Below are 23,595 nucleotides of genomic sequence, written 5' to 3'. Positions count from 1 at the left end.
ATGTTGGATATGTGTGGCAAGTTAACCAGTTCCATCACCAGTTTGGTACAGAGTGCTGTCTGATTGTGGGTGAGCTACAATTCCTAGAATTTAAAACCAGTCCCCCCAACCCCACCAGTATTCAATATTGGCCATGTAGGTAGTGTGCCAAGTTTGGTGCAGATCCATTGTGGGCTGGGTTCAGAGAGCTTTTTGATTGTAGGCTAACTATAAATCCAAGCAACTACAACTCCAAAATGACAAAATCAATCCCACCCCAACCCCACCAATATTCAAATTTGGGCGTATTGGGTATTTGTGCCAAATTTGGTCCAGTGAATGAAAATACATCCTGCATATCAGATATTTACATTACGATTCATAACAGTAGCAAAATAAAAGTTATGAAATAGCAACACAAAATAATTTTATGGTTGTGGGTCACCACAACATGAGGAACTGTATTAAGGGGTTGTAGCATTAAAAAGGTTGAGAACCACTGATATAGATATTAGCATTATATAAATGTAAATGTTTATATGAATTCAGGTTTTCTCTGATAACAATAAGGACATCGCACAAAGCCGCCATCTGGCAGTGTTCATGCAACTAGTGGTCCTGGGTACTTATTTAACCAGTCGTCTTTCATTCCTTTCCTTGAAGCAGTGCATACACCGATGGCATTCTAGAAATAATTATTTGATTTAAGAAAAGTCCAAATTGCCTTCAATCAAAATCCACAAAAACATGAGGATATTAAGACAGTCCTCCTCCTCCTCTCACCATAGAATTGTTTTGCACTATTTACTATATGAAACTTTACACTTGCTTACAACTTAGCCTCTATGTACTCACAGTTTATATCAAACTTCTAGCCAAAGTAAGGCACAATTATGTAATCATCCTACATTATGATGGTATTAATAGCAATCTTGCCAGGGACACTACGACAATGGTTGTCACAATTGTTATGAGTCATGTGTAGAATAAGTAGCCCTTAATTAAACAACTGGGAATTTTGAAGTGTAGTAACTTTTGTTTAGTAGCTTGTGGAATTCACAGCAAATGTTTCAAGTACTATGTATAAAAATTATGTAAGCATTTCTGGCTAGAGTCATTGGAGGATTGTTCGCAGAAATAATTGTGACAAAATCTTCAACCGCATGTTTGTTTTTAATTGCTGTCAAATTAGTTTTGACTTAATGTGATCATATGATTTAGAAAGTTCTACCTCACTTTATATTTGATCCTCCATTGGGATAATATGTGTCCACCTATCTATCTTTCTGTAGCTTAGAGCTTGTTAAAACCAGCCAATTATTTTGGGGCCAGACACGAGCAGATTGGCCCTGGAGATTTCTATACCTAACCAGTGGCGACTACATAGTCCATCTGGGTCCAAACCAAATCAACTAGGCTGGACCCTCAACTTACCTTACCTCCCCTACCATTGTCACCACTACTGGACAGCTGCAGAACCCCAGGAGATTTGACCATTGTAGACATATTTTGCTAACATCTATCTACAAAGATGTCTTTGCTCTCTCCCACTCGGGGGGGGGGGGGGGTCTGCAGTGCCCAGACGCTCTCCTGGAGTTTCAGCCATCTGTGATAGTGGTGGTGGTGGGGCGGTAAAGTCATGATACATCCACGGCCTGTGAGGAGCGATTCCCTCTCCTTTCCTATCTCCATTCCCCAGGTAGTGCAGTTGCCTTTGTTATTAGCAAAGTTGTCCTTCAATGGCCAGGAACTCTATGGAGCTCCATGTTTACTGCAAATGAGCAAATAACAACAACAACAACAACAACAACAACAACAACAGAAGTGCCATCTCTTTTTCTGACACTGTAGAGCACAGGGAAAACCGGATGCTAGCACTGACCTGTGTGAACAGTTGGGCTGGTTTGATTTTGAACCAGCCCAGCTGTTCAACCCTGAAGTGCAGGACTGTTTTCGAGCATTCTCTGACTTCTACTAACATGTTTTACTCCACATTAAGGATTGCATTCCTGGATGTTATTTAGGGCCCTTCCACACAGCCATATAACACAGAATATCAAGGCAGATAATCCATGATATCTGCTTTGAACTGGGTTATTTGAGTCCACACTGCCATATAATCTACTTCAATGTGGATTTTATACAGCTGTGTAGAAGGGGCCTTAGACATCCAGGAGCAACTTTCAGTCTGAATTAAGGTATTTGGCAAAGGTAGATAGGCCACGAGTCTATCCACCCTTCTGCTTTCAATTTTCTTATTACACAATGATAAATTAAAGCCCCATCTACACAGCCCTATAACGTGGTCTGGGAAATGGATTAGCCTGAGGCATCCAGATGATTTTTCAGGCTAATTCATATAAATCCACTAACCTGCCAAAATGGTGTGGGTTTGGGTTGCTATTTGGCCTAAAACCTGAGCGAAACCAACATTTAAAATGCCAGTTTTAGGTCTGTGTGGAAATGGCCTTAGTCTATAACTATATGGTAGTTAGATACTAAGACTTAGAAAATTTAATACATTCTGATGCTTAGAAATGTCCTAAATGTCATATATGACAAGAAATAGTTTGTAACTCACTCTCTTTTGTATTTTACATGTCATTAGCCATTAAGACAAATAATCTGAATTTAAATCAACAGAAATCCTTGAAGACTCTTAAGCTATAATATTGTTGTGTGGTATCCGTGACAATAGCATCTAATTGAATGTTAATGAGTGCAAAAAGTATTTTCATTTTTGTAGCATTATGTTTCTGTCCCTCTATTTTTGATTCTAGCATTGAATGAGAAAGAGGAGGACATCTAGTTTGTCAATTACAGGACAAATAATCAAGTTTATTTACTTCAGTTTGGTGTTCCGATTTTGATATCTTTTTCACGGAATGCCGTAGCTTTAAGATTTTGCTCATAAAGATTTGTTTTCCAAGGTGAGGGAGGGAGGGGGACCATGACTACACAAGACAATTGTAGATCAATGCAGGATTAGCATAAAATATTTTGGATGAACATTCTATTAAATTACTAATAGTTTCCTTTCATTTCATAAAAATAAAAGAATGCACAGGGTTTTTTTTTGCTTATGTCTTTGTTATTTGGTTTCCTGGTATCAATATGACAGAAGGAGCCATGATTGATGAAAAATCTGTAACTTGTACCCAAATCAGTTCTTGTACCCAAAGAACTGAAGTAACCCACTTTTTAATCAATAGTTCTTGCTCTGGGGAATGCTCTCACTCTTCTTCATTGATGTCTACAATTTCCTGGCTTAAAGCCTTGAATTATATAATGCAAAGCCTGCACCAGAGTAAATTTGGGTTCCTTTGTAAACAATATTCTATTTACCATATATACTCATGTTTATGCCAACTTTATAACTTGAGGGGAGATTTTGGGGCCAAAATTATGGATTTTGATATGATCCGTGGATAAGTTGAGGGTCATTCGACAGAGATGGAGGACACTAATGCTGACGGGCCAGCTAGCCTTGTCCACCATGGCCACTACCCCACCCAGACTTTCAAAAAGGCCAGAAGCAATGCCATGGCTGGGAGAGAAGAAGGGGCCGGTTCTTCTTTTAGGTTATTCCGGAATGAACAGACCTCTTGTCTTTTGCTACTCTACTCAGAGAATAGGATGATTCCTTTTTGTGTGTGTTAGAGTTAAGGTTGGAGCCTCGGTGGCGAAGTGTGTTAAAGCACTGAGCTGCTGAACTTGCAGACCGAAAGGTCCCAAGTTCAAATCCCAGGAGCGGAGTGAGCACCCACTGTTAGCTCCAGCTTCTGCCAACCTAGCAGTTCGAAAACATGTCAATGTGAGTAGATCAATAGGTACCGCCCCGGTGGGAAGGTTACGGCGCTCCATGCAGTCATGCCGGCCACATGACCTTGGAGGTGTCTACGGACAACGCCGGCTCTTCGGCTTAGAAATGGAGATGAGCACCAACCCCCAGAGTCAGACATTTACCTTTACCTTTAGAGTTAAGGTATAGTACTCACACTGATACATGGATCCATCAACCCAGACTTTTGGAGTTAATTTTTTGATTAATATATCTAGATGTGTACATGAGTATATAGAGTAAACTTACCAGGTTTATGCAAAATCTTCTTAACCCAACTTTTGAATCTGGCATTTGCCTGTGGAATTCTATTCACATATACATGCATTGAATAACACAACATTTGCTAGGTAAAGGTAAAAGTAAAGGTTTCCCCCTGACATTAAGTTTAATTGTGTCCATCTCTGGGGTTGGTGCTCATCTCCATTTCTAAGTCAAAGAGCTGGCGTTGTCCGTAGACACCTCCAAGGTAATGTGGCTGACATGACTGCATGGAATTCCTTTACCTTCCTGCTGAAGCGGTACCTATTGATCTATTCACACTTGCATGTTTTCGAACTGCTAGGTTGGCAGACACTGGGGCTAACAGCAGGAGTTCACTCCGCTCCTCAGATTTGAACTGCCAACCTTTTAGTCAGCAAGTTCAGCAGCTCAACGGTTTAGCCCACTGCGCCACCGGGGGCTCCCAACATCTGCTAACCTAACAATATTTTCAGAAAACTGCAGCAGTGGCACGCCATTTCTGCTCAGAGATATTCCTATGCCTAGCAGACTCATCTTCGAGAGGCCAGGCAGTACAAGCTTATGAATAATCTAAACTGCAAGGGTGAAACCCCTGAAAGTCGAGGTATTACTGTAATTTTTCTTTGCAAACATGGGGTGGGGGGCTTTGCCACATTCGAACTTGAGCAGAGTAGTGAGGGAATTGTAATCCTTTATCCATACAATGTCCTAGCTGGAATCCATAGCCCAGCATCTGCTCTTTGCAGTTGGACCTAAAGTTTTTTTCTTCAGGAAATCATTATTCTTCTGTTTATATCAAAATGAAATTTACTTTTTCACTGTTCCTTTCATTGTCTCCTCCTCAGATCATTTATTCAGAGCAAGATGAATTGGTACAATATTTTGACTGGATTTCTACAATTGAGTAAGTTACTTGTAAATTTTTTAAGCTGTTTGGATAAAAGTGCCGAAGACCCCTGTTTGGTACATTCATCAGGGCCAACCCTGCCATTAGGCTGAGGCAACTGCTTTAGAAACTGACATCCTACAGCTATTCCCCGAGCCCGTGAGTTTTCCTGTTTCTTGGGGCCCCTACAGGCAGGCAAAAAATGCAAGAGGAATTGGGATTTTAATTCCCACTTCTTCTTGGGATGGAAGCCACACAGCTGGCTTAAGACCTGGGATTTTGCAGGGGGGGGGGCGTTCAGATACTCACCCCTGCTGATCCAAGATCAACAGGGTTAGGCATGGGCACTGCCAGCCTCCTCCTCCCTTCCCTCCATTTCCCCTTGCACTTTCTGGAAGACTCCACTCTGGCCAGGCCTGAAGTCTCTTTCCCTCCACCCCCCATACCTTGGAAGAGCAGAAAGATGCCTTTGGGTAGGGGAGGGGGATCTGTGCTCCAAGCCCCCCTGTTGGATCTTCTCTTGGAGGAAGAGAGGCAAAGGCTGCAGCCCTGCGGGAAAGGCTTCCTCTGGTAAGTTGAGAGGGAAATGGGGGGCAGGAGGGAGTCCAGACAAGGAGGAAGGAAGGAAAACACATGTTTTTCATGCCTGCAAATTTACACAGACATGGAAAAATGTGTGTTTCTTAGGAAGAACCAGGTTTAAAAGGCAACTTTTAAACACAAGTTTTCCAGCCTTTAACTCAATTCAGCCTGCATCTTGGCTAAACATCATTTAGCCATTCCCCTTTTAACTCAGTTTAATCTGGTTTATAATGCATGTGTGGAAGACCCCTTGGAGACATGCATTGTCTTGCAGAGGTAAATGGATGATATTCATTTAAGTTCCAAACTGTAACAAAAAGCCAAAACAAAATATGGAATAGTCAGTGGGGTGGTAAAAACATCTGCAAGACACTGAAGCATTGAAATGGTCAGCTACTAAAGGACTGCTATATGATAAACTACTATGTGAATGTTTCACTATGTTTTGCTATTTTACATGTTTGCATACAATTTTGCAAACAAATTTATATTTCTGAAAATTGCATTGTCCTGGTTTTAGTAATTTCATTTTTATAGGGAAGCATTACCATAATATTTTAAAGTACAGTGATTCATCATGCAAAAACAAAAATGGCCAACTTTTGTGCATTTCTGTGAGAGTTGAACTGATGCCAAAGTTATTTGCACAAACGGATAGAATTTCTATTGAAGTTTTTATAGATACACGAGATTATAGACATTGATACTGATTTAAGGAATATATATATATATATATGTGTGTGTGTGTGTGTGTGTGTGTAATGACAAGTTTTAAAAGCATTACAAAAATGAAAGTGAGAAGTGAGCAAAACCTTCCTTTAAGGTTAAAAGAAGAATTTGTGTAATTTTACACATATACTTGTAATTTATTCAGTAATCTTATTGGCTTCTTGTGTAATACAGATTGAGCATTCCATGTCCAAAATGTTTGGGACTAGAAGTGTTTTGGATTTTAGATTCTTTTAGATTTTGGAATACCTTTATTTGTAAACATGTATGCAATATGATATCCTAGAAATGGAATCCAAGTCTAAACAAACACCCAATTTATTTATGTTTCACATAAACTTCATAAACATAGCCAGAAGAAAAATTTTATACACAATATTTCTAATAATGTTGAGCATGAAACACAGTTTGTATATCTTGAACCATCACAAAGCAAAGGTGTTACTATCTCAGCTGCCCATGAAAACAATGTTTAATTTTAGAGTACCATATATGCTCAAGCATAAGCTACGTTTTTTAGCCCCTTTTTAGAGCTGAAAAAGCTCCCCTTGGCTTATACTTGGGTGAGGGTCTTGGCTGGCTTATATTTAGGTTGGCTTATACTCGAGTATATAGGTTATCAGAGTTGGACAGTCTTATCTTAAATTACAGTTTTATGTAAATATTCAAAAACATTTAACCAACTGATGCCTCAACTAATGTAATTTTATTGGTATGTATTTATATTTTTGAAATTAGCTGCTACATTTCCCACACTTCTATCAAGTCAATAAGTTTTCCCAGTTTTGTGTGGTGAAATTAGGCATCTCAGCTTATATTTGGGCCGGCTTATACTCAAGTATATACGGTATTTCAAATTTCTGAATTCCAGACAAGGCATGCTTAATCTGTAATAAAAGTTTTGTGTTTATCCTGTGCAAAGTTTGAATACTGTTTCTGTTTGTATTTTCAGATTTCTTTCAAATGGCTATTTCCCACTGCATGGTGTATCAGATTCCCCCACAGAGCTTTCAATTACCTTGCGTGCAGCCACAGAAGATTTCTAACTTTTCTTTGTCCCCTGAGATTGTGGAGAATAGTCCTAGTTCAAACAAAGAGCATGGTACAAGTAAAATCAATGCAACAGCTCTGGCAGCTGAAGATAAATTTCTTTGTTGCCACTGGAGTGAAATATATATTAATTGTTTTATATATACGGCAGAAATGGAAGCCAGAACACTTACTTATTCAGAACCTGGTGCTTTATCATCTCATCAAATAGGTGTGGTTGTGGAAGATTTTAAATTTTTTATTGTTATGATTTACAGTGATTATTTGAGGTCTACAATTGTTGCTTTCAAGAATAAGAAATGCACATAATAAAACAGATCAATAATGCATATAAAAATTATGACAGATCAAATTAGTTAGGCTAAAAGGCCTGGAAGAATAATTACATTTTCTTCTTGATGCTGAAATGACACCAAAGTAGGTCTCATATGATTTTTTCCATTCCTGAAAAGTTTATTTTGCTAGTAACCACCTGATGGGAGAACCCAAGGCACTGGAGGAGTGAAGGAATATGAAGGCCAGTCACTGCATTTTAAATTGGCTGGAAACTAGTGAAACTAAGCAAGGATGGATATGATATAATCATACTATCCACACCCCATAATTTCAAAATAGCATGTCCAATAGCCACTCAATTATAGAGATATGTGAAATAATTTGAGTATATTCCCTCCCATTATGTTGATCTTTTTAATTATAAACATACACAGGTAGAACTAGAGTTGGACTAAACTCTGGCTAGTTAAGTCATAGGAAAGAGTAGTATTGTAAGAACAGGACAATTCACTGAAATTAGTAGGATTGAGACAAATGAACTTATTTACAGACAGGGAAAGATCTGTGGCTAACTAAAGATGAAATAACATACTAAGTAGGTTTCTGTTATGAAGTAGATTCACATAACCATAATCCTAGGGTGTAAAGAGGTATGGGGTGACAGAGAATTGTTACTTCTATCTTTGGGAGGTAATTACTGAATATTAGAAGCTGCTTAGAATTAACTCTGAAGTTAAATATAAATGACTTGGAATTGGCACTTGGAATTGGCATGGGTTGAAGTTCTATAGTCACTGTTAAGAGGAAATGTTTGTTTGTGTTTGTAAACCTTTTTCAAACTATATTTTGGCACAAAAGAACATTTTGAAAAATATTTTTCAATTTAGACTCATTGTGGAATCTACAGTTTTGGACTCAAGAAAGCACACAGGAATTACTGTGTATTGTGGAATTGTCTGCCAAGTCACCGTACTGGAATGAAGACCTTACAGTTAATCTGCATTATGCATTGTAAGTATATATTATATATGGCCAATTGCTGTTCTATATGATTTCTTCTTCTCCATTCATACAATCGTTTCTGACTCTTCGTGACCTCCTGGGCCAGCCCACACCAGAGCTCCCTGTCAGCCGTCGCCGCTCCCAGTTCCTTCAAGGTCAAGCCAGTCACTTCAAGGATATCATCCATCCATCTTGCCCCTGGTCGGCCTCTCTTCCTTTTTCCTTCCATTTTCCCCAGCATCATGATCTTTTCCAAGCTTTCCTGTGGCCAAAATACTTCATCTTTGCCTCTAATATTCTTCCCTCCAGTGAGCAGCCGGGTATTATTTCCTAGAGGATGGACTGGTTGGATCTTCTTGCCGTCCAAGGCACTCTCAGGATTTTCCTCCAGCACCAAAGTTCAAAAGCATCTATCTTCCTTTGCTCAGCCTTTCTTATGATCCAGCTCTTGCATTCATAGGTTACTATGGGGAATACCATTGCTTTAACTATACCAGTGTGGTGTCTCTGCTTTTCACTATTTTATCAAGGTTGGCCATTGCTCTCCTCCCAAGAAGTAGACGTCTTCTGATTTCCTGGCTGCAGTCTGCATCTGCAGTGATCTTTGCACCTAGAAATATAAAGTCTGTCACTGCCTCCACATTTTCTCACTCTATTTGCCAGTTATCAATCGGTCTGGTTGCCATCAGCCATCAGAGTGTTATCATCTGCATACTTAAGGTTGTTAATGTTTCTTCCAACAATTTTAACTCCATCCGTGGATTCATCAAGCCCCACATGCCGCATGATGTGTTCTGCATACAAGTTGAATAGGTAGGGTGAAAGTATGCATCCCTGCCGTACTCCTTTCCCAATCTTGAACCAGTCTGTTGTTCCGTGGTCTGTTCTTACTGTGGCTGCTTGGTCTTTATACAGATTTCTCAGGAGACAGACAAGGTGACTTGATATCCCCATACCACCAAGAACATGCCATAGTTTATCATGATCCACACAGTCGAAGGCTTTAGAAGAGTCAATAAAGCAGAAATAGATGTTTTTCTGAAACTCCCTGGCTTCCTCCATTATCCAGCGGATATTGGCAATTTGGTCTTTTCTATACAGATCTTCTGTATATTCTTGCCACCCTTTCTTGATCTCTTCAGCTTCTGTTAGGTCCTTGCCATATATGTTTTTGATCATGCCCATTTTTGCCTGAAATTTTCCTCCAATGTTTCTGATTTTCTGGAAGAGGTCTCTTGTCCTTTCTATTCTATTGTCTCCTTCCACTTCCATGCATTGCTTGTTTAAAAATATTTCCTTTTCTCTTCTGGCTAACCTCTGGAATTGTGCATTTAGTTGGACATATCTCCCCCTATTGCTGTTTCCTTTCACCTTCCTTCTGTTTTGGGCTACTTCCAGTCTCTATATGATTACAGAATTTGTTTTCAAAAGAAAACATTTAGATCCCGAAACTGAGGTTGCACCGGTTTTATTGTCTATGACAAGGCCTGCAGGCTGTATAAGGCCCCTGAGATCACTTAGCTGGGCCCTAGGTTTTCTACCAAAATACTAACCAAGTACTGACTCAGATTTGTTGCCTTTAACAATCCTCCCAAAAAATGAATCTCAGAGGAAGATTAAGGAAATTACATCACACAGAAATTACCTCAAGAGTCAATGAAATGAACGTTAGATATGTTACAAATGCTTATGTGGCTTTGATGATAGCAGTCATCACTGTGTTGCTTTTCATCAGACTGGCATCCTTTTGTTATGGTATCTATAATAATAATAATAATAAAACTTTATTTATACCCCGCCACCATCTCCCCAGCGGGGACTCGGGGCGGCTAACATGGGGCCATGCCCAAAGCACTACAATATAATAAAATATAAAACAGCATATCATAACATAATTAAAAGTAATACAATAGATAATAATAGACATCACATCAAGAAATCAAGAAACAGTAAAACAAGAGCAGGCCGCATGAACACAAAGATAAAACCCGGAGTGAGAGGGACAGAGGGGTACTCCAATGTGGACAGGGACATATGAGAGTGGGGCAGTTTAGAGGATAGATGTTCGGGGGGGGGGGGGGGAGTAACACAGAAATATATAACAGAAATTACTCACCGAAAGCACAGCGGAAGAGCCATGTTTTCAGGTCTTTCCTAAAAGCCAACAAAGTGGGAGCTTGCCTGATTTCAGTAGGCAGTGAGTTCCATAGTCGGGGGGCCACAGCAGAAAAGGCCCTCTCCCTTGTACTCACAAGGCGGGCCTGGGATATAGACAGTGGTGATAAAAGGGCCTCCCCGGATGATCGTAAAGATCGGGCAGGTTTATGGAGGGAGATACGGTCACGGAGGTAGGTGGGTCCCAAACCGTTTAGGGCTTTATAGATGATGGTCTGCACCTTGAATTGGGACCGGAAGATGAACGGCAGCCAGTGGAGCTCCTTAAACAAGGGAGTGGATCTCTCCCTGTAACTTGCCCCCGTTATTAATCTGGCAGCCAAGCGTTGGACCAATTGTAATTTCCGGGCCGTCTTCAAGGGAAGCCCCACGTAGAGCGCATTACAGTAGTCCAGTCTAGAGGTAACTAAGGCATGGACCACCGTGATCAAGTCAGACTTCACGAGGTATGGTCGCAGTTGGCGCACAAGTTTGAGTTGTGCAAAGGCCCTCCCAGCCACCGCCGACACCTGTGCTTCAAGCGTCAACGTTGAGTCCAGGAGGACCCCCAAACTGCGGACCTGTGATTTCAGGGGGAGTGCAACCCAGTCCAGCACAGGTTGCCACCCAATGCCCCGATCCAACGCACGACTGACCAGGAGGGCCTCTGTCTTGTCGGGATTGATTCTCAGCTTGTTCCTCCTCATCCAGTCCGCCACAGCGGCCAGGCACTGGTTCAGCATCCGAGGGGCTTCCTTGGAGTCCGATGGGAACGAGTAGTGGATTTGCGTGTCATCTGCGTAGAGATGGCAACGCCCTCCAAAACTCCGGATGACCTCTCCCAGTGGTTTCATGTAGATGTTAAAAAGCATCTATGCCACGGATTTCAATAAAGTGCCATTTTCAACAATTATAACAAGAGTATGGTTGATGTACCTAGATGGCTATTATAACAAGAGTATGGTTGATGTATCTAGAAACACATTAGAAAGCTTTCTATTTCCTAAGTATTCCCTGGCATCATGATGGGAAGGGAAACATGAAGTCATCGATTATCACATTTCATTGCAAAAGTATAGCCTTTAGAATACATCTCTTTCATTTGTTTCTTCATTTCCCAGTTATACTTCCACAGTACTGGGGCTCTAAATAGCTTAGAAATGTTAAAGCACACACAAAACATTTTAACAATAAGAAATTAAAAATTACAAAAAGTTATTATTAAGAATCAATTGATTTCTACATAGAAATTAAAATCAAAACACTCATTTAGATAAATAAAACATGATACTATTAAAATCCTCAATAGTCAGTTTCTAAAAGTCTGTTGAAAGTATAATTTTGAATTTGAAGAAAGGTGCCTCTGTTATCTTAGGCTGGATCTATACTGCCATATAATGCAGTTTCAAAATGCAAATCAACTGCATTGAACTGGATTATGTGCGTTGACACTACCATATAATCCAATGCAGTTAATCTGCATATTGAAACTGCATTATATGACAGAGTGGATCCAGCCTAAGATAACAGATGAGTGATAATACATATTAACATTTTCCTCTAAGTTTCCTATCTTTTCATGGCCTAGCCAAAAATTGGCAGTACTTCTGTTACTGTGACATTGACTGAGGCCATCTGTTACACAAGATGCATTTAAAAATGTGTGTGTAATCAAGCACATGACCAACATTTAGCAGAGTTATTGACAAACCTCTAGTGTCCAGATAGCAGTAAAGAGTAGGATGCAGGTAGTTTCATAATAATGTTATCATTTTCATCCTTAGAGAATGGCCCAATGCAATTGTTCCAGACAATAAAGCAACTTGCTTGATTTGCTGATTAGTTTTGCCTCTTCAGGATTTCTTTAAGTTAGGAAAAAATACACACAATAGTATCTTTTAGGATTTTCAAATTGAGCTCATACTATCTAATCGGGTAAAAATGTTTCTGTGAAATATGTTGAACAAAATAGCTTATACCTGATCTCCATAACAGAAATTCTCTAACAGTAAGGAAGACGTTGGATTCATTCCTACACACATCACTAGGCACTTTTGTTCAAAGTGGGTGTAATATCATAGCACTGCATACTTGAAAATGCTACATGCTGTGTCTTTTGGAGCACAAAAAGAAAGTCTTCAATATGAAAAGACTGCAAATGTATGTAGGATATGAATCTTTCACTGATAACGAGGGAAGTATTCCAGTAAATTATTCAAAGAGTTTCTCTTTCCATGCAGTACAGATTGCTTTAAAAGAGGAAATTATTTTTCTCCAAAAGTCATTCTGGAGTCTGTATAGAAATAGAAATATAAGGGTAAGAGTGTGACTTGCCCATGAGAATTTGACAAAAAGTGAAAATGGTACTACTAGAACGTTTTAGATATTTGATGATAATGTGTTGTTAAGTCACATATTTGAGGCAACTTGCACTTCAGTTGTTACCTCTACGAGTTTATAGTTGCAATACTTTACTATCTGAATATTTTAACCCACCTAAATATACTACTGTTTATGTTGTTGTTTATTCGTTCAGTCGCTTCTGATTCTTCGTGACCTCATGGACCAGCCCATGCTAGAGCTCCCTGTTGGCTGTTGTCACCTCCAGCTTCTTCAAGGTCAAGCCAGTCACTTCAAGGATAACATCCATCCATCTTGCCCTTGGTCAACCCCTCTTCCTTTTTCCTATAAACAGTATAAACTACTGGGTTGTTGTATGTCTTTCGGGCTGTGTGGCCATGTTCCAGAAGCATTCTCTCCTGACGTTTCGCTGTTTATAGAGTCAAAAAATTGAAGGAGCTTTGGAGAGGAGCTACTTTTTCCAGCTTCTTTCCCAGTTCAAGTTCTGCAACTCAGCGTGCATTTACATTTCTGACAGATAGCAACCTACTCTCTGTTTAAAATCTCTGATGTAGGAATGCTCAATGCCCCTGATGTAATCTGCTATGCTATTTAAACAGCTGCTGCCATGTTTCTTCAGGTTTAACATGAATTTCTTCTTATTGATTCTCGAGCTGCTCCCTGGAGCAAAAGAGAACAAGTCTGCCGCATCCTTTGCATAGCAGCCTTCAGATATTTTGTTTTTCCTTAGTGTTTTCTTGTCTGAGGCAAGCATAATCACCTCTTTCTATTGTTCATGGGCTTGAATTCAAACAGAATAGATCAGGCATGGGCAAACTTTTGCTTTTTGCATTTTGGTTCGACCGAGAGGTCCAGGCCAGGATAGTAGTATGAGCCTGTGAGAGGGAGGAGCTGGGAGGGGGCGGGGAAGGGATCGGGTCATTCTCAGATTGTCCTTCTGGCATAGGGATGGGGCTGCTTGACCCGTCCTTATGCTGGTAGGAAAACGAGACATGCAGAGACTGCTTCGGTCCGCCTCTCTGATCCTCCCCCCCAAATCTTTGAGCTATACTCTCAGCATTATGCTGGGAGGAGTGTGAGATAGGTGATGGCTGAAAGCACTCTGGTGGGCTCTCAGTCACTATGTGCCTTTCTTGGGACATCCTCTCAGCATAAGGACACAATTCTTATGCCGGGAGGAGGACGAGACATGCCATGGCTGAAAGTGCTCCAGAGGACTCTTAGCTGCTATGTGCCTTCCTTTGCATAAGGATGCGGTGGGCCACCATGTCCTTATGCCAAGAGGAAACGAAAAATGAGGAGGGCCTGAGGTAAGTGCCTTAGGTTGCCCATGCATGGAATAGATCAATTGAAGCAATTGCTGAATGATAAGTCACCAATTCTCAATGATTCAATGTATCCTTTTTGAATTTCACTTTTAATTTCCAGATTTGTCACCATTCTACTCATCTTCTTAGCTTATTCCGATTAACCAATGTACTTCTAAAAATGCAAAATTATATTCTTCACACATAATCTTGAATAATACAGAATTGATGTTATTTTTCACCTGGATATATTTCTTGCATTGCATTGCACTGTTGGCTCATTTTCATTTTGCTCCTTGTGGACTGTTTTGTCTAGGCCATTGTTTTGTGACAAGCAATATAATATTCATTTTCTGCTGCTTTATTGATGTTACTTTGGACTACTGAATGCAATATGATTTGACAGATTAAGAATAGATGGTTGTTGTATGTTTTCCGGGCTTTATGGCCATGTTCTAGAAGTATTCTCTCTTGACGTTTCGCCCACATCTATGGCAGGCATCCTCAGAGGTTGTGAGGTATGGAGAAACTAAACAAGGAAGGTTTAGATTAAAATAGATGATTCATATATAACATAAGTTATTTTCTTTTAGGTTGGGATTTTGTTAATGAACCAGCATTCTTATGCCATTTGAACTTTCTGATTATTTAAATCTGTGCCATGTGCATCTTAGATTATCTTTTTGAAGTATATCTGATCTTCCTCAGAAATAACTATTATGGCATAGGGGTTAGAGTGTTGGACATAGAAATCCAACAAAAGATTCAAATATCCTTATGTGACATTATATAACTTAAGAGGAGCCCCGGTGGCGAAGTGTGTTAAAGCACTGAGCTGCTGAACGTGCAGACCGAAAGGTCCCAGGTTCAAATCCTGGGAGTGGAATGAGCGCCCGCTGTTAGCTCCAGCTCCTGTCAACCTAGCAGTTTGAAAACATGCCAATGTGAGTAGATCAATAGGTACCACTCCGGCGGGAAGGTAACGGTGCTTCATGCAGTCATGCCGGCCACATGACCTTGGAGCCTAAGCTGGCTCTTCGGCTTAGAAATGGAGATGAGCATCAACCCCCAGAGTTGGACACGACTGGACTTAACGTCAGGGAAAACCTTTACCTTACTTTATAACTTAAGAGTCTTGTGAGGATGAAATAGGAGATGGACATGCATGCAGTCTTAAGGTAAGGCAGGATATAATTGTAATCAGATATATGAAATTACACATAGGTGAGGTCTGCATTTATGCACTGATCTCGTGTTTCCTCACAATACTAGCAGCAGGGAGCAGAATGCAGCTGAGCAGCTGGACTTTGGAGTTAGCCTGCAGGGATACAAGCCTCTTAAGGGTCAAGTTGGAGAGGACTGTGTGTCTTTGAAGCTAGTTTACTTCATATCCTTTCAACTGTGAGGAGAATTGGCCCAGCAGGCATTTTCTGAGGTCTTTTTAGGTTAGTATTAGCTGCAGTCATGGATGGCTTCAGGCATGAGAGAGAACGCTCTTCCACTTTGCCCAGCTCTTTCAGTTGAGAGGCATGGTATGCCTTTGCTTCAGAGGCAGAGGAAGTAGGATCTAAGTTCAAATATTTCTATTTTTCACTGAAAGGCTGTTTCAAGTGATGGGTAACCATGCATCTTGAGCAATCTCAAGGAGGGAGGCAGAACTTGTGGTTGCTATCTTGAGTTTCCTCAGTAGCCAAATCTATGAGGACTGTGGCAGCAGCTCTGACTCAGTTTCCCTGCTGAACAAATGGTGTCCATCTCTACTCCTTCCATAAAGCATGTCATTGGTAGTCTACCAGATTCCCTGGACAGCCTTATTTCTGGATATCTTATCACAGAATTATAGGTTTTTACATGGGAATAAATCCAATTGAATTCAGTGTATCTCACTTCTGAGTATTGCACTGTATCAGTGGCAATGGCTTCTACATATTTGGGATATTATTTCAATGTATAGCAATTTTGTCTGTGAAGCTCACGCTGTTGTAGGCTTTATAAAATAGAAAGTAGGCTTAAACTACATCTTTACTTTCATTTGCTTTATTATCTCCCACCTCTTGGTTTTTCGAGGAGTTGGTGGCGATGGAGTTAGTGAGACTGAGACTAGAGTGATGTTAGCGGAGAACTCAGAGTGAATCTGACCAAGGACAGGCTAGAGTGTATTTGAAAGCCTACTCCATGGTGATGGAGGTAACAGAGCAATTGTTCCATTGATTTTGTGTGGAGAGAAAAGCGGGATATAAATAATAATAATAATAATAATAATAATAATAATAATAATAATAATAATAATAATGCTTAACTTTGAAGCAGTATATATAGTATTGCTTATACATTTTTTAAACCTCAGAAGTTATATATCAAGAAGGGCTTGTTGGGTGCTGAAAGTGGGCTGTGCTTCTTAAATTAATTTCTCTGAATAGTGGTGGACTTCATCTCATATTTCTGGAATAGTTATAGAATTGATTTTTGTAGTATGTCTAATAAATTTATGTTTTACATAAATTTCATCATGCTTTTTATGTGCTTTTCATTTTGAATATCTGTGCTAAATAGTACATATTTTTTAACAAAAAAAGGATTGTTGCTTTGCTTTTGTGGTGCTTTCAACTATGTGAAAAAATGCACAAAAACAAAATTATTTAGAGAGGTCAGCCAAGGAAGATGTTTTGGGCTTGTTTGAGTGTTCTAGTGGGGAACAAAACAGAATGCTAAAAAGCCAGAAGCTGAATATTTTCCATGCTCAAGTCCAAAGCAACAGTTGTAGTGACAGGTTTTAAATATGAAACATTTATTTTCTTCATGGAATTGGGGAAATAGATGATTTTACTTCTTTCACAAACTATTTTTAAAGCTAATAGTTTTAATACTTTGAAAACTATAGTTTCATTTCAAAGTTAACCAAAAATCTGACAGTAATATTTCAGAACTATTTGAGGTTAATTTGTCTGGAAAGCTACATCGTGGTCTTCATATAATTAGGTAGAAACAGATTTCTGTTGCAAACAGATGTAACTTTTTATGACTGATGAGAAAGTTTTTCAGAGCCATTGCTTTATAGCAAAAGAAGTCAGCTGAAGTAGGTTTGATGGGAGAGATAGTTTTCTGCCAGTGGGGCCCTGTGAAGGCTATGAGACAATTTAAATGGCTGCATTTTAATTTTTTCAACAATACAGGAGTTTCTACAACCTATTCAAGATGTGAATTCCCATAAAAAGGGCATTCAGGACAGTTTGGATGGATTGAGGACCACATGAATAACCATGGAATGCTGCACATTGCACTTGGGCTATATTTTATTTACTGCTCGACCTTTTCACAGTCAACAGTTATAGCACTGTGCTTCCATTTTAACCTTCATAGCAATATTCTATGGAATTTCGTAGTTTGTTGAGGCACTAGATCAGTAGTTCTTAACCTGTGAGTCCACAGATGTTTTTGCCTTCCACTCCCAGAAATCTTAACAGCTGGTAAACTGTTGGGATTTCTGGGAGTTGTAGTCCAAAACACCTGGGAACCCACAGGTTGAGAACCACTGCACTAGAGCTCTCAGACTAAGGGCTCTTCCACACAGCCATATAACCTAGAATATCAAGGCAGGAAATCCCACAATATCTGCTTTGAACTGGAATATGTGGCAGTGTGGACTCAGATAACCCAGTTCAAAGCAGGTATTGTGGGATGTTCTGGGTTATGTGGGTGTGTGGAAAGGCCCTGAGAATTCTAAACACTGCTCCTTAAACTACAAATGTCAGGATTCCATAGGATATAACCATGTCAGTTAAAGTAATACAATTGTGTATTGGGAAAGGGGTTTGCTTCATAGGACCTTATCAGAAGAGTGAAGGGATAGCATGGGACAGTGGTATGAACTATCTTACTCTGTTCCCTCCTATCGAGGTCCTCTTCTCTCATCCCACATCCTTTCTGTCTTTCTCCCGCTTTGTGCCAGGTAACATGCTGCTGAAACGGAGCCCCATGGAGTCCTGCCAGAAGTTGCCCTGCATCATGTGATGGACTCCGTGGGATTCTGTTTCAGCAGTGTAGACAAACAGTGAGAAGATACAGAGAAGACTGCATCTGATAAGGTCCTTTAGAGCAGTGGTTCTCAACCTGTGGGTCCCCAGATGTTTTGGCCCTCAACTTCCAGAAATCCTAACAGCTGATAAACTGGCTGGGATTTCTGGGAGTTGTAGGCCAAAACACCTGGGGACCCACAGGGTAATAACCACTGCTTTATAGTAAGCACCTGTCCACATTGCCATCAAAAAGAGATTTATGCAGAGCTTGGGCTGTACTGGGAATAATACAATTTACAGTTTTGAAGGCTGGATGTCCTAAGATGTATTCAGGGAAATCATTGAGGAAATGTTACATTATATGCAACCTTCAACAATTATGTATTGCTCCTAAGTAAGGACTAAATGTTAAAAGTTTCCCCCCCCCCCTCACCCCCGCAAAATTTTGTTATTTTCCAAGAAAAAAAATTGCTGTTCACTCAAGTGTTACATGTTGTCTTTGTACAGGTAAAAGGATAGCTCTGGCATTTTCAGTGACCCATCTTCTGTCTGAAATAATGCATCTTTGAAGAAAGAATGTCTAGTAAAATGCTCTGGACATGCTATTAAAAAAACCCTGATGAGTTTCTTTTTTTCTTTTCCAATTCAGAACAGATGTATCATTGGAAGCGACTTCTACACATTCACTAAAGGACAATTTTACAGTTACTCACTGCAATTCTATAAGAGACCAAAAATATGCATGCCAGATATCTTCAGTAAAACTCAACCATACTTACATTATGTGGCTCAAGATCACAAATGGAATAGCATTGCTACAGTCGCCATTAATGTCCGTCAAGCCTATAGATATTGGTAAGATTCATTTCATTGGTTATACCTCACAATCGTTATAATATATATACAGTATAAAGAGTTTGAAAAATTCATATTAAAAGTTCATATGATTTTGAAATACATATCAAAATGTAACTACCATTTGGGGTAATAATTAAAAATCATAAAATGTTTGTAATTATATACAGTGTTCCCTTGCTACTTCGCGGTTCGCTTTTCGCGGACTCGCTGTTTCGCAGTTTTTCCCCTCCCCTCCTCTCCCAAGGAAGATACACGGTACGTGTGTGTGTGTGCATGTGTGTGCGTGTGCCTCTGCTTCCCCTGCCGTTCTCCTTCTCCCTCACACAGAAGTGGCAGAGACAGAGGCTCTGCTGAGACCGCCCAAGCCCTTCCTCCTCCCCCCTAGAAGCAGATGGCAAAGAGGGACTGCAAAGAAGGAAGGAAGGAAGGAAGGAAGGAAGGAAGGAAGGAAGGAAGGAAGGAAGGAAGGAAGGAAGGGAATCCCCTCCTCTTCCCACAAGCCTCTTCTTCATATTCATATTCATCTTCATCTTCATCTTCATCTTCTTCTCTGAAGGGTTGGAGGGATGTCACCGCTGGCCCAGCCCACTCCATGTTGGGAGGCAGCCATAATAGCGTATAACTACTAAAATAAGGTATAAAAATAAAAATAGCGTCCCTATTTTGTGGACTTTTATTTATCATGGGTGGTCCTGGAAAGTAACTCCCACAATAAGTGAGGGAACACTGTACTTAGTAATATAAGGAGCCCCGTGGCCTAGTGGATTAAAGCCTTGTGACTTGAAGGTTAGGTTGCTGAACTGAAGGCTGCCAGGTTCAAATCCCACCCGGGGGGAGTGCGGATGAGCTCCCTCTATCAGCCCCAGCTCCATGTGGGGACATGAGAGAAGCCTCCCACAAGGATGGTAAAAACATCAAAACATCCGGACGTCCCCTGGGCAACGTCCTTGCAGACGGCCAATTCTCTCACACCAGAAGCGACTCAGGTTGCTCCTGACACACACAAAAAAAACAACTTAGTAATATTGGTAAATATAATAAGTTGGACTGAAATTGATATCTTATAAGTCAACATAGGCTAAAAATAGGACATTACAAGGGTTTTTTTTAGATTTATTCATAGGGGTGCAATTAATGGTTTTTCATGAAGAGATATAAGTTAACCAGTAAAAATTTCAAAACAAAATATTCCTATCAAAATAATTAACATAAAGGGTAAGCCCAATTCCCATCCACTTTACTCTAAGTGCGCAAATTGATTTTGTAGCACCTTCAGACTAAAAGAAAAATGTATTTGCATACTAACACATTTATGTCTTTGAATAACTCTAAATATAATCACTAATAAAATCAGCAAGGTTTTGCAGTACATGCAGAAGACGCTAAAATTTAAGATACTTGGAAAGTATTACTTATCAATTACTTAGTTATTATAACACTTCTTGTCATAGAATTAAATACTGAGCATTCAAAAGATGAATGAAATACCTCGGTTATGTAACCAGCCCATGGTTATTGATATAATCATATGAAGGATGCATTTAGTATTTTTTCTGTAGCTGTTCATAAGCATTTAGGTGTCCTTGGAACTGTTTAGTTGTTACATTCTTGCCATAATGAAAATAACATTTCCATAATCTGTTTTTCCTTAACATATGTTTCCTAGAATTAATTGAAACCTTTTAGAGTGCATATTTCATTTCCGTACAAATTAGATTAATGCTTCTGAAAGATGATGGGATTATAGGAATAATGACAGTGATTCTTTTGAATCATGCCATTAAATGGTTTGCTGTTTTAGAGCTGCACGGTCTTTCTAGTAACACTAAAAATGGCACTAGGTGGAATTCATTTCACATCAAACAACTATGTAAGGTCTCATGATTTTTCAAAAATAGAAGCTTTTAAAAGGGCCTGTGTAAACAAGCTGCTGCTAATTTTGCTTTCCAGCACCAGAACTTAGGACCATGTTGAATCCCTCTGTGGAGAGTTCAGTGATTTTTGTAAGCAGATTTCCCATGTGTGTGAAAAGCAGCAATGAAGAATCTTTTCTGTACACAGAAGAGCATGAATCTCATCCGATTGTATAACTACTTTGAAATGGATGTTGTGTCACAGAAGAGCTGAAGCTTTTCTTTTTGAATCCTGAGACACAGCAATCGTGTGTGCATAGATTTAAATTAATACCTTTCCAAACAAAAAGATTTGTTGTTTTGCTGCTACAAAAATAAAAAAGGATCCCAGCCAGTTTACCAGCGCTAGATCAGTGGTTCTCAACCTGTTTGTCCACAGATGTTTTTGGCTTTCAACTCCCAGAAATCCTAACAACTGGTAAACTGGATGGGATTTGTGGGAGTTGAAGGCCAAAAACATCTGGGGACCCCAGGTTAAGAATCATTAATCTAAAGCAATAGTATGTCACGATTTACTATTTGAAAGTTCTTAGGAGGTTTCGTAGTGTCCTGTCTTGATGCAAGTAATTGTTTTGGTTGAAGGAAAATAGGTTCCTGCATGAACAAGGTTTACTGGATCGTAGTCACTGGCTACATCTAGTTACAGCCATTTACATACATACATACATTTACATACATCCAATGGACATAGCGGGGATTGCATATGTGTAGACACATAAAGGACCTTATCTCATGTACGTTTCTCCCCGTTTTGGCACACCAGTAAGATGGAGTTCCACAGAGTCCATCCCATGATATATGGCCACTTTTGGTGACCGCCTGTGGGAATCTGTCTTGCCAGCATATGAAAATGGAGAGAAGACTCCATTGTGATTGATGAAAGAGGGGGGTAGTGGGGGAAAGCGGGAAGAAGACTGAGAAAGAACTTACCATCCCTAAAGGCGAATCTTGCTGGGGTAAGACAAGTCCCAACTCTTCCAAATGCTTTTCCTCGCTTTAATAATAATAATAATAATTATAATAATAATTATAATAATACTTTATTTATACCCCACCACCATCTCCCCGTGGTGACTCGGGGCGGCTCACAACGTTACAAAAGTAACAGCACAAATACATTTCCCCCACTTCCATCCCTCCGTGGAATAGCGTCCATAGAACTGCACAGTTAAGTCAGTCCAAGTTTGAATAGGATTAGTACATTTCCTAGGGGAAACTAAGCTTGTGTATTTTTGCATTCAATTTTGGATTCAGTGACTAAAGAGCAAACTGTGCATTATGTTAATCCATTTTATTACAGTCTTGATCAATATTGAACTCTGGAAGAAAGCTGCTACTGTTGGCAATAATAATAGTTCCTATGAGAGCATTTGGCATCAGGAGTCAAGAGTGGAGAGAAAAGATCTCTCTTCAGGCCGTGTTGTGCCAATTTGTTAAAGCTATTAGTAGAAGCTCCTTTTTTGGGGAAAAAATCAATATTAAATAATTACTTTCACACTCGTAGTTTGTTTTTTTACATTTCAGAACTGCTTTGGGAATTTTCTAGAAAGGCAGGGAAACACTGCTGCAGATGCTCATAATGATAATGATAGTGTGTTTGTTTAATTCAGTGGTTCTCAACCTGTGGGTCCCCAGATGTTTTGGCCTTCAACTCCCAGAAATCCTAAGAGCTGGTAAACTGGCTGGGATTTCTGGGAGTTGAGGACCCATAGGTTGGGAACCATTGGTTTAATTGATTCAAATAAGCTACAGTAAGTTAGTCCACCATTGGCCAGGAACCTGCCAAATAAAGATTAAATTTCATAACATTCTAATTAGAGTATTGCTACTAAATGTTACTCAAACCACAATTAATTTTTCTGCCTGCATGTGGGATTATTTTGAGCTAATATTTGAACTATTTTTAAAAAGAAATTTAGATGTCCCAGAATGGTAGAAATTCCATTCTAGTAATACACTTTAGTATGGGTGTTAAGATTCACATTCAGTATAAAAGGATTAAGCCTTTTCTTGCCTTTCTTGTGGTGAGAGTGCGGCAATTATAGCAATATGATATGATACAAAACTAGACCAGGAAACATAAGACATGTGGCTAATACAAACCACTTGAGAAATGTAATGATATTCCTCAAGTGGTTTGTATCAGACCCATGGCTTATGTTGCCTGGTCTAGTCTTACTCAGAATCATAGAATCATAGAATAGTAGAGTTGGAAGAGACCTCATGGGCCCTCCAGTCCAACCCCCTGCCAAGAAGCAGGAAATCGCATTCAAAGCACCCCCGACAGATGGCCATCCAGCCTCTGCTTAAAAGCCTCGAAAGAAGGAACCTCCACCATAGTCCGGGGCAGAGAGTTCCACTGTCGAACAGCTCTCACAGTGAGGAAGTTCTTCCTGAT

General features: G+C 39.8%; 1 protein-coding gene across 6 annotated transcripts in view; it reads left to right on the top strand.

Moving 5' to 3' along the window:
• lepr (leptin receptor) overlaps nucleotides 1–23,595 on the top strand; it is a 112,413-nt gene that overhangs the window by 12,258 nt on the left and 76,560 nt on the right. For 5 of the 6 annotated variants that reach the window (XM_062978218.1, XM_062978216.1, XM_062978214.1 and 2 more), the window contains exons 2-5: nucleotides 4,909–4,967; nucleotides 7,213–7,521; nucleotides 8,474–8,597; nucleotides 19,076–19,281. In XM_062978218.1, the coding sequence (XP_062834288.1) occupies nucleotides 4,928–4,967; nucleotides 7,213–7,521; nucleotides 8,474–8,597; nucleotides 19,076–19,281 (679 nt within the window). In that variant the 5' untranslated portion in view covers nucleotides 4,909–4,927. The remainder of the gene's footprint in view (nucleotides 1–4,908; nucleotides 4,968–7,212; nucleotides 7,522–8,473; nucleotides 8,598–19,075; nucleotides 19,282–23,595) is intronic. The other variant, XM_062978215.1, reaches the window with a different exon arrangement.

Source organism: Anolis carolinensis, chromosome 4 (assembly GCF_035594765.1).
Source record: "Anolis carolinensis isolate JA03-04 chromosome 4, rAnoCar3.1.pri, whole genome shotgun sequence".
Taxonomy (NCBI): Eukaryota; Metazoa; Chordata; class Lepidosauria; order Squamata; family Dactyloidae; genus Anolis; species Anolis carolinensis.
Note: the sequence above shows the minus strand (reverse complement) of the source record. Positions and strands in the feature narration are given on the sequence as shown.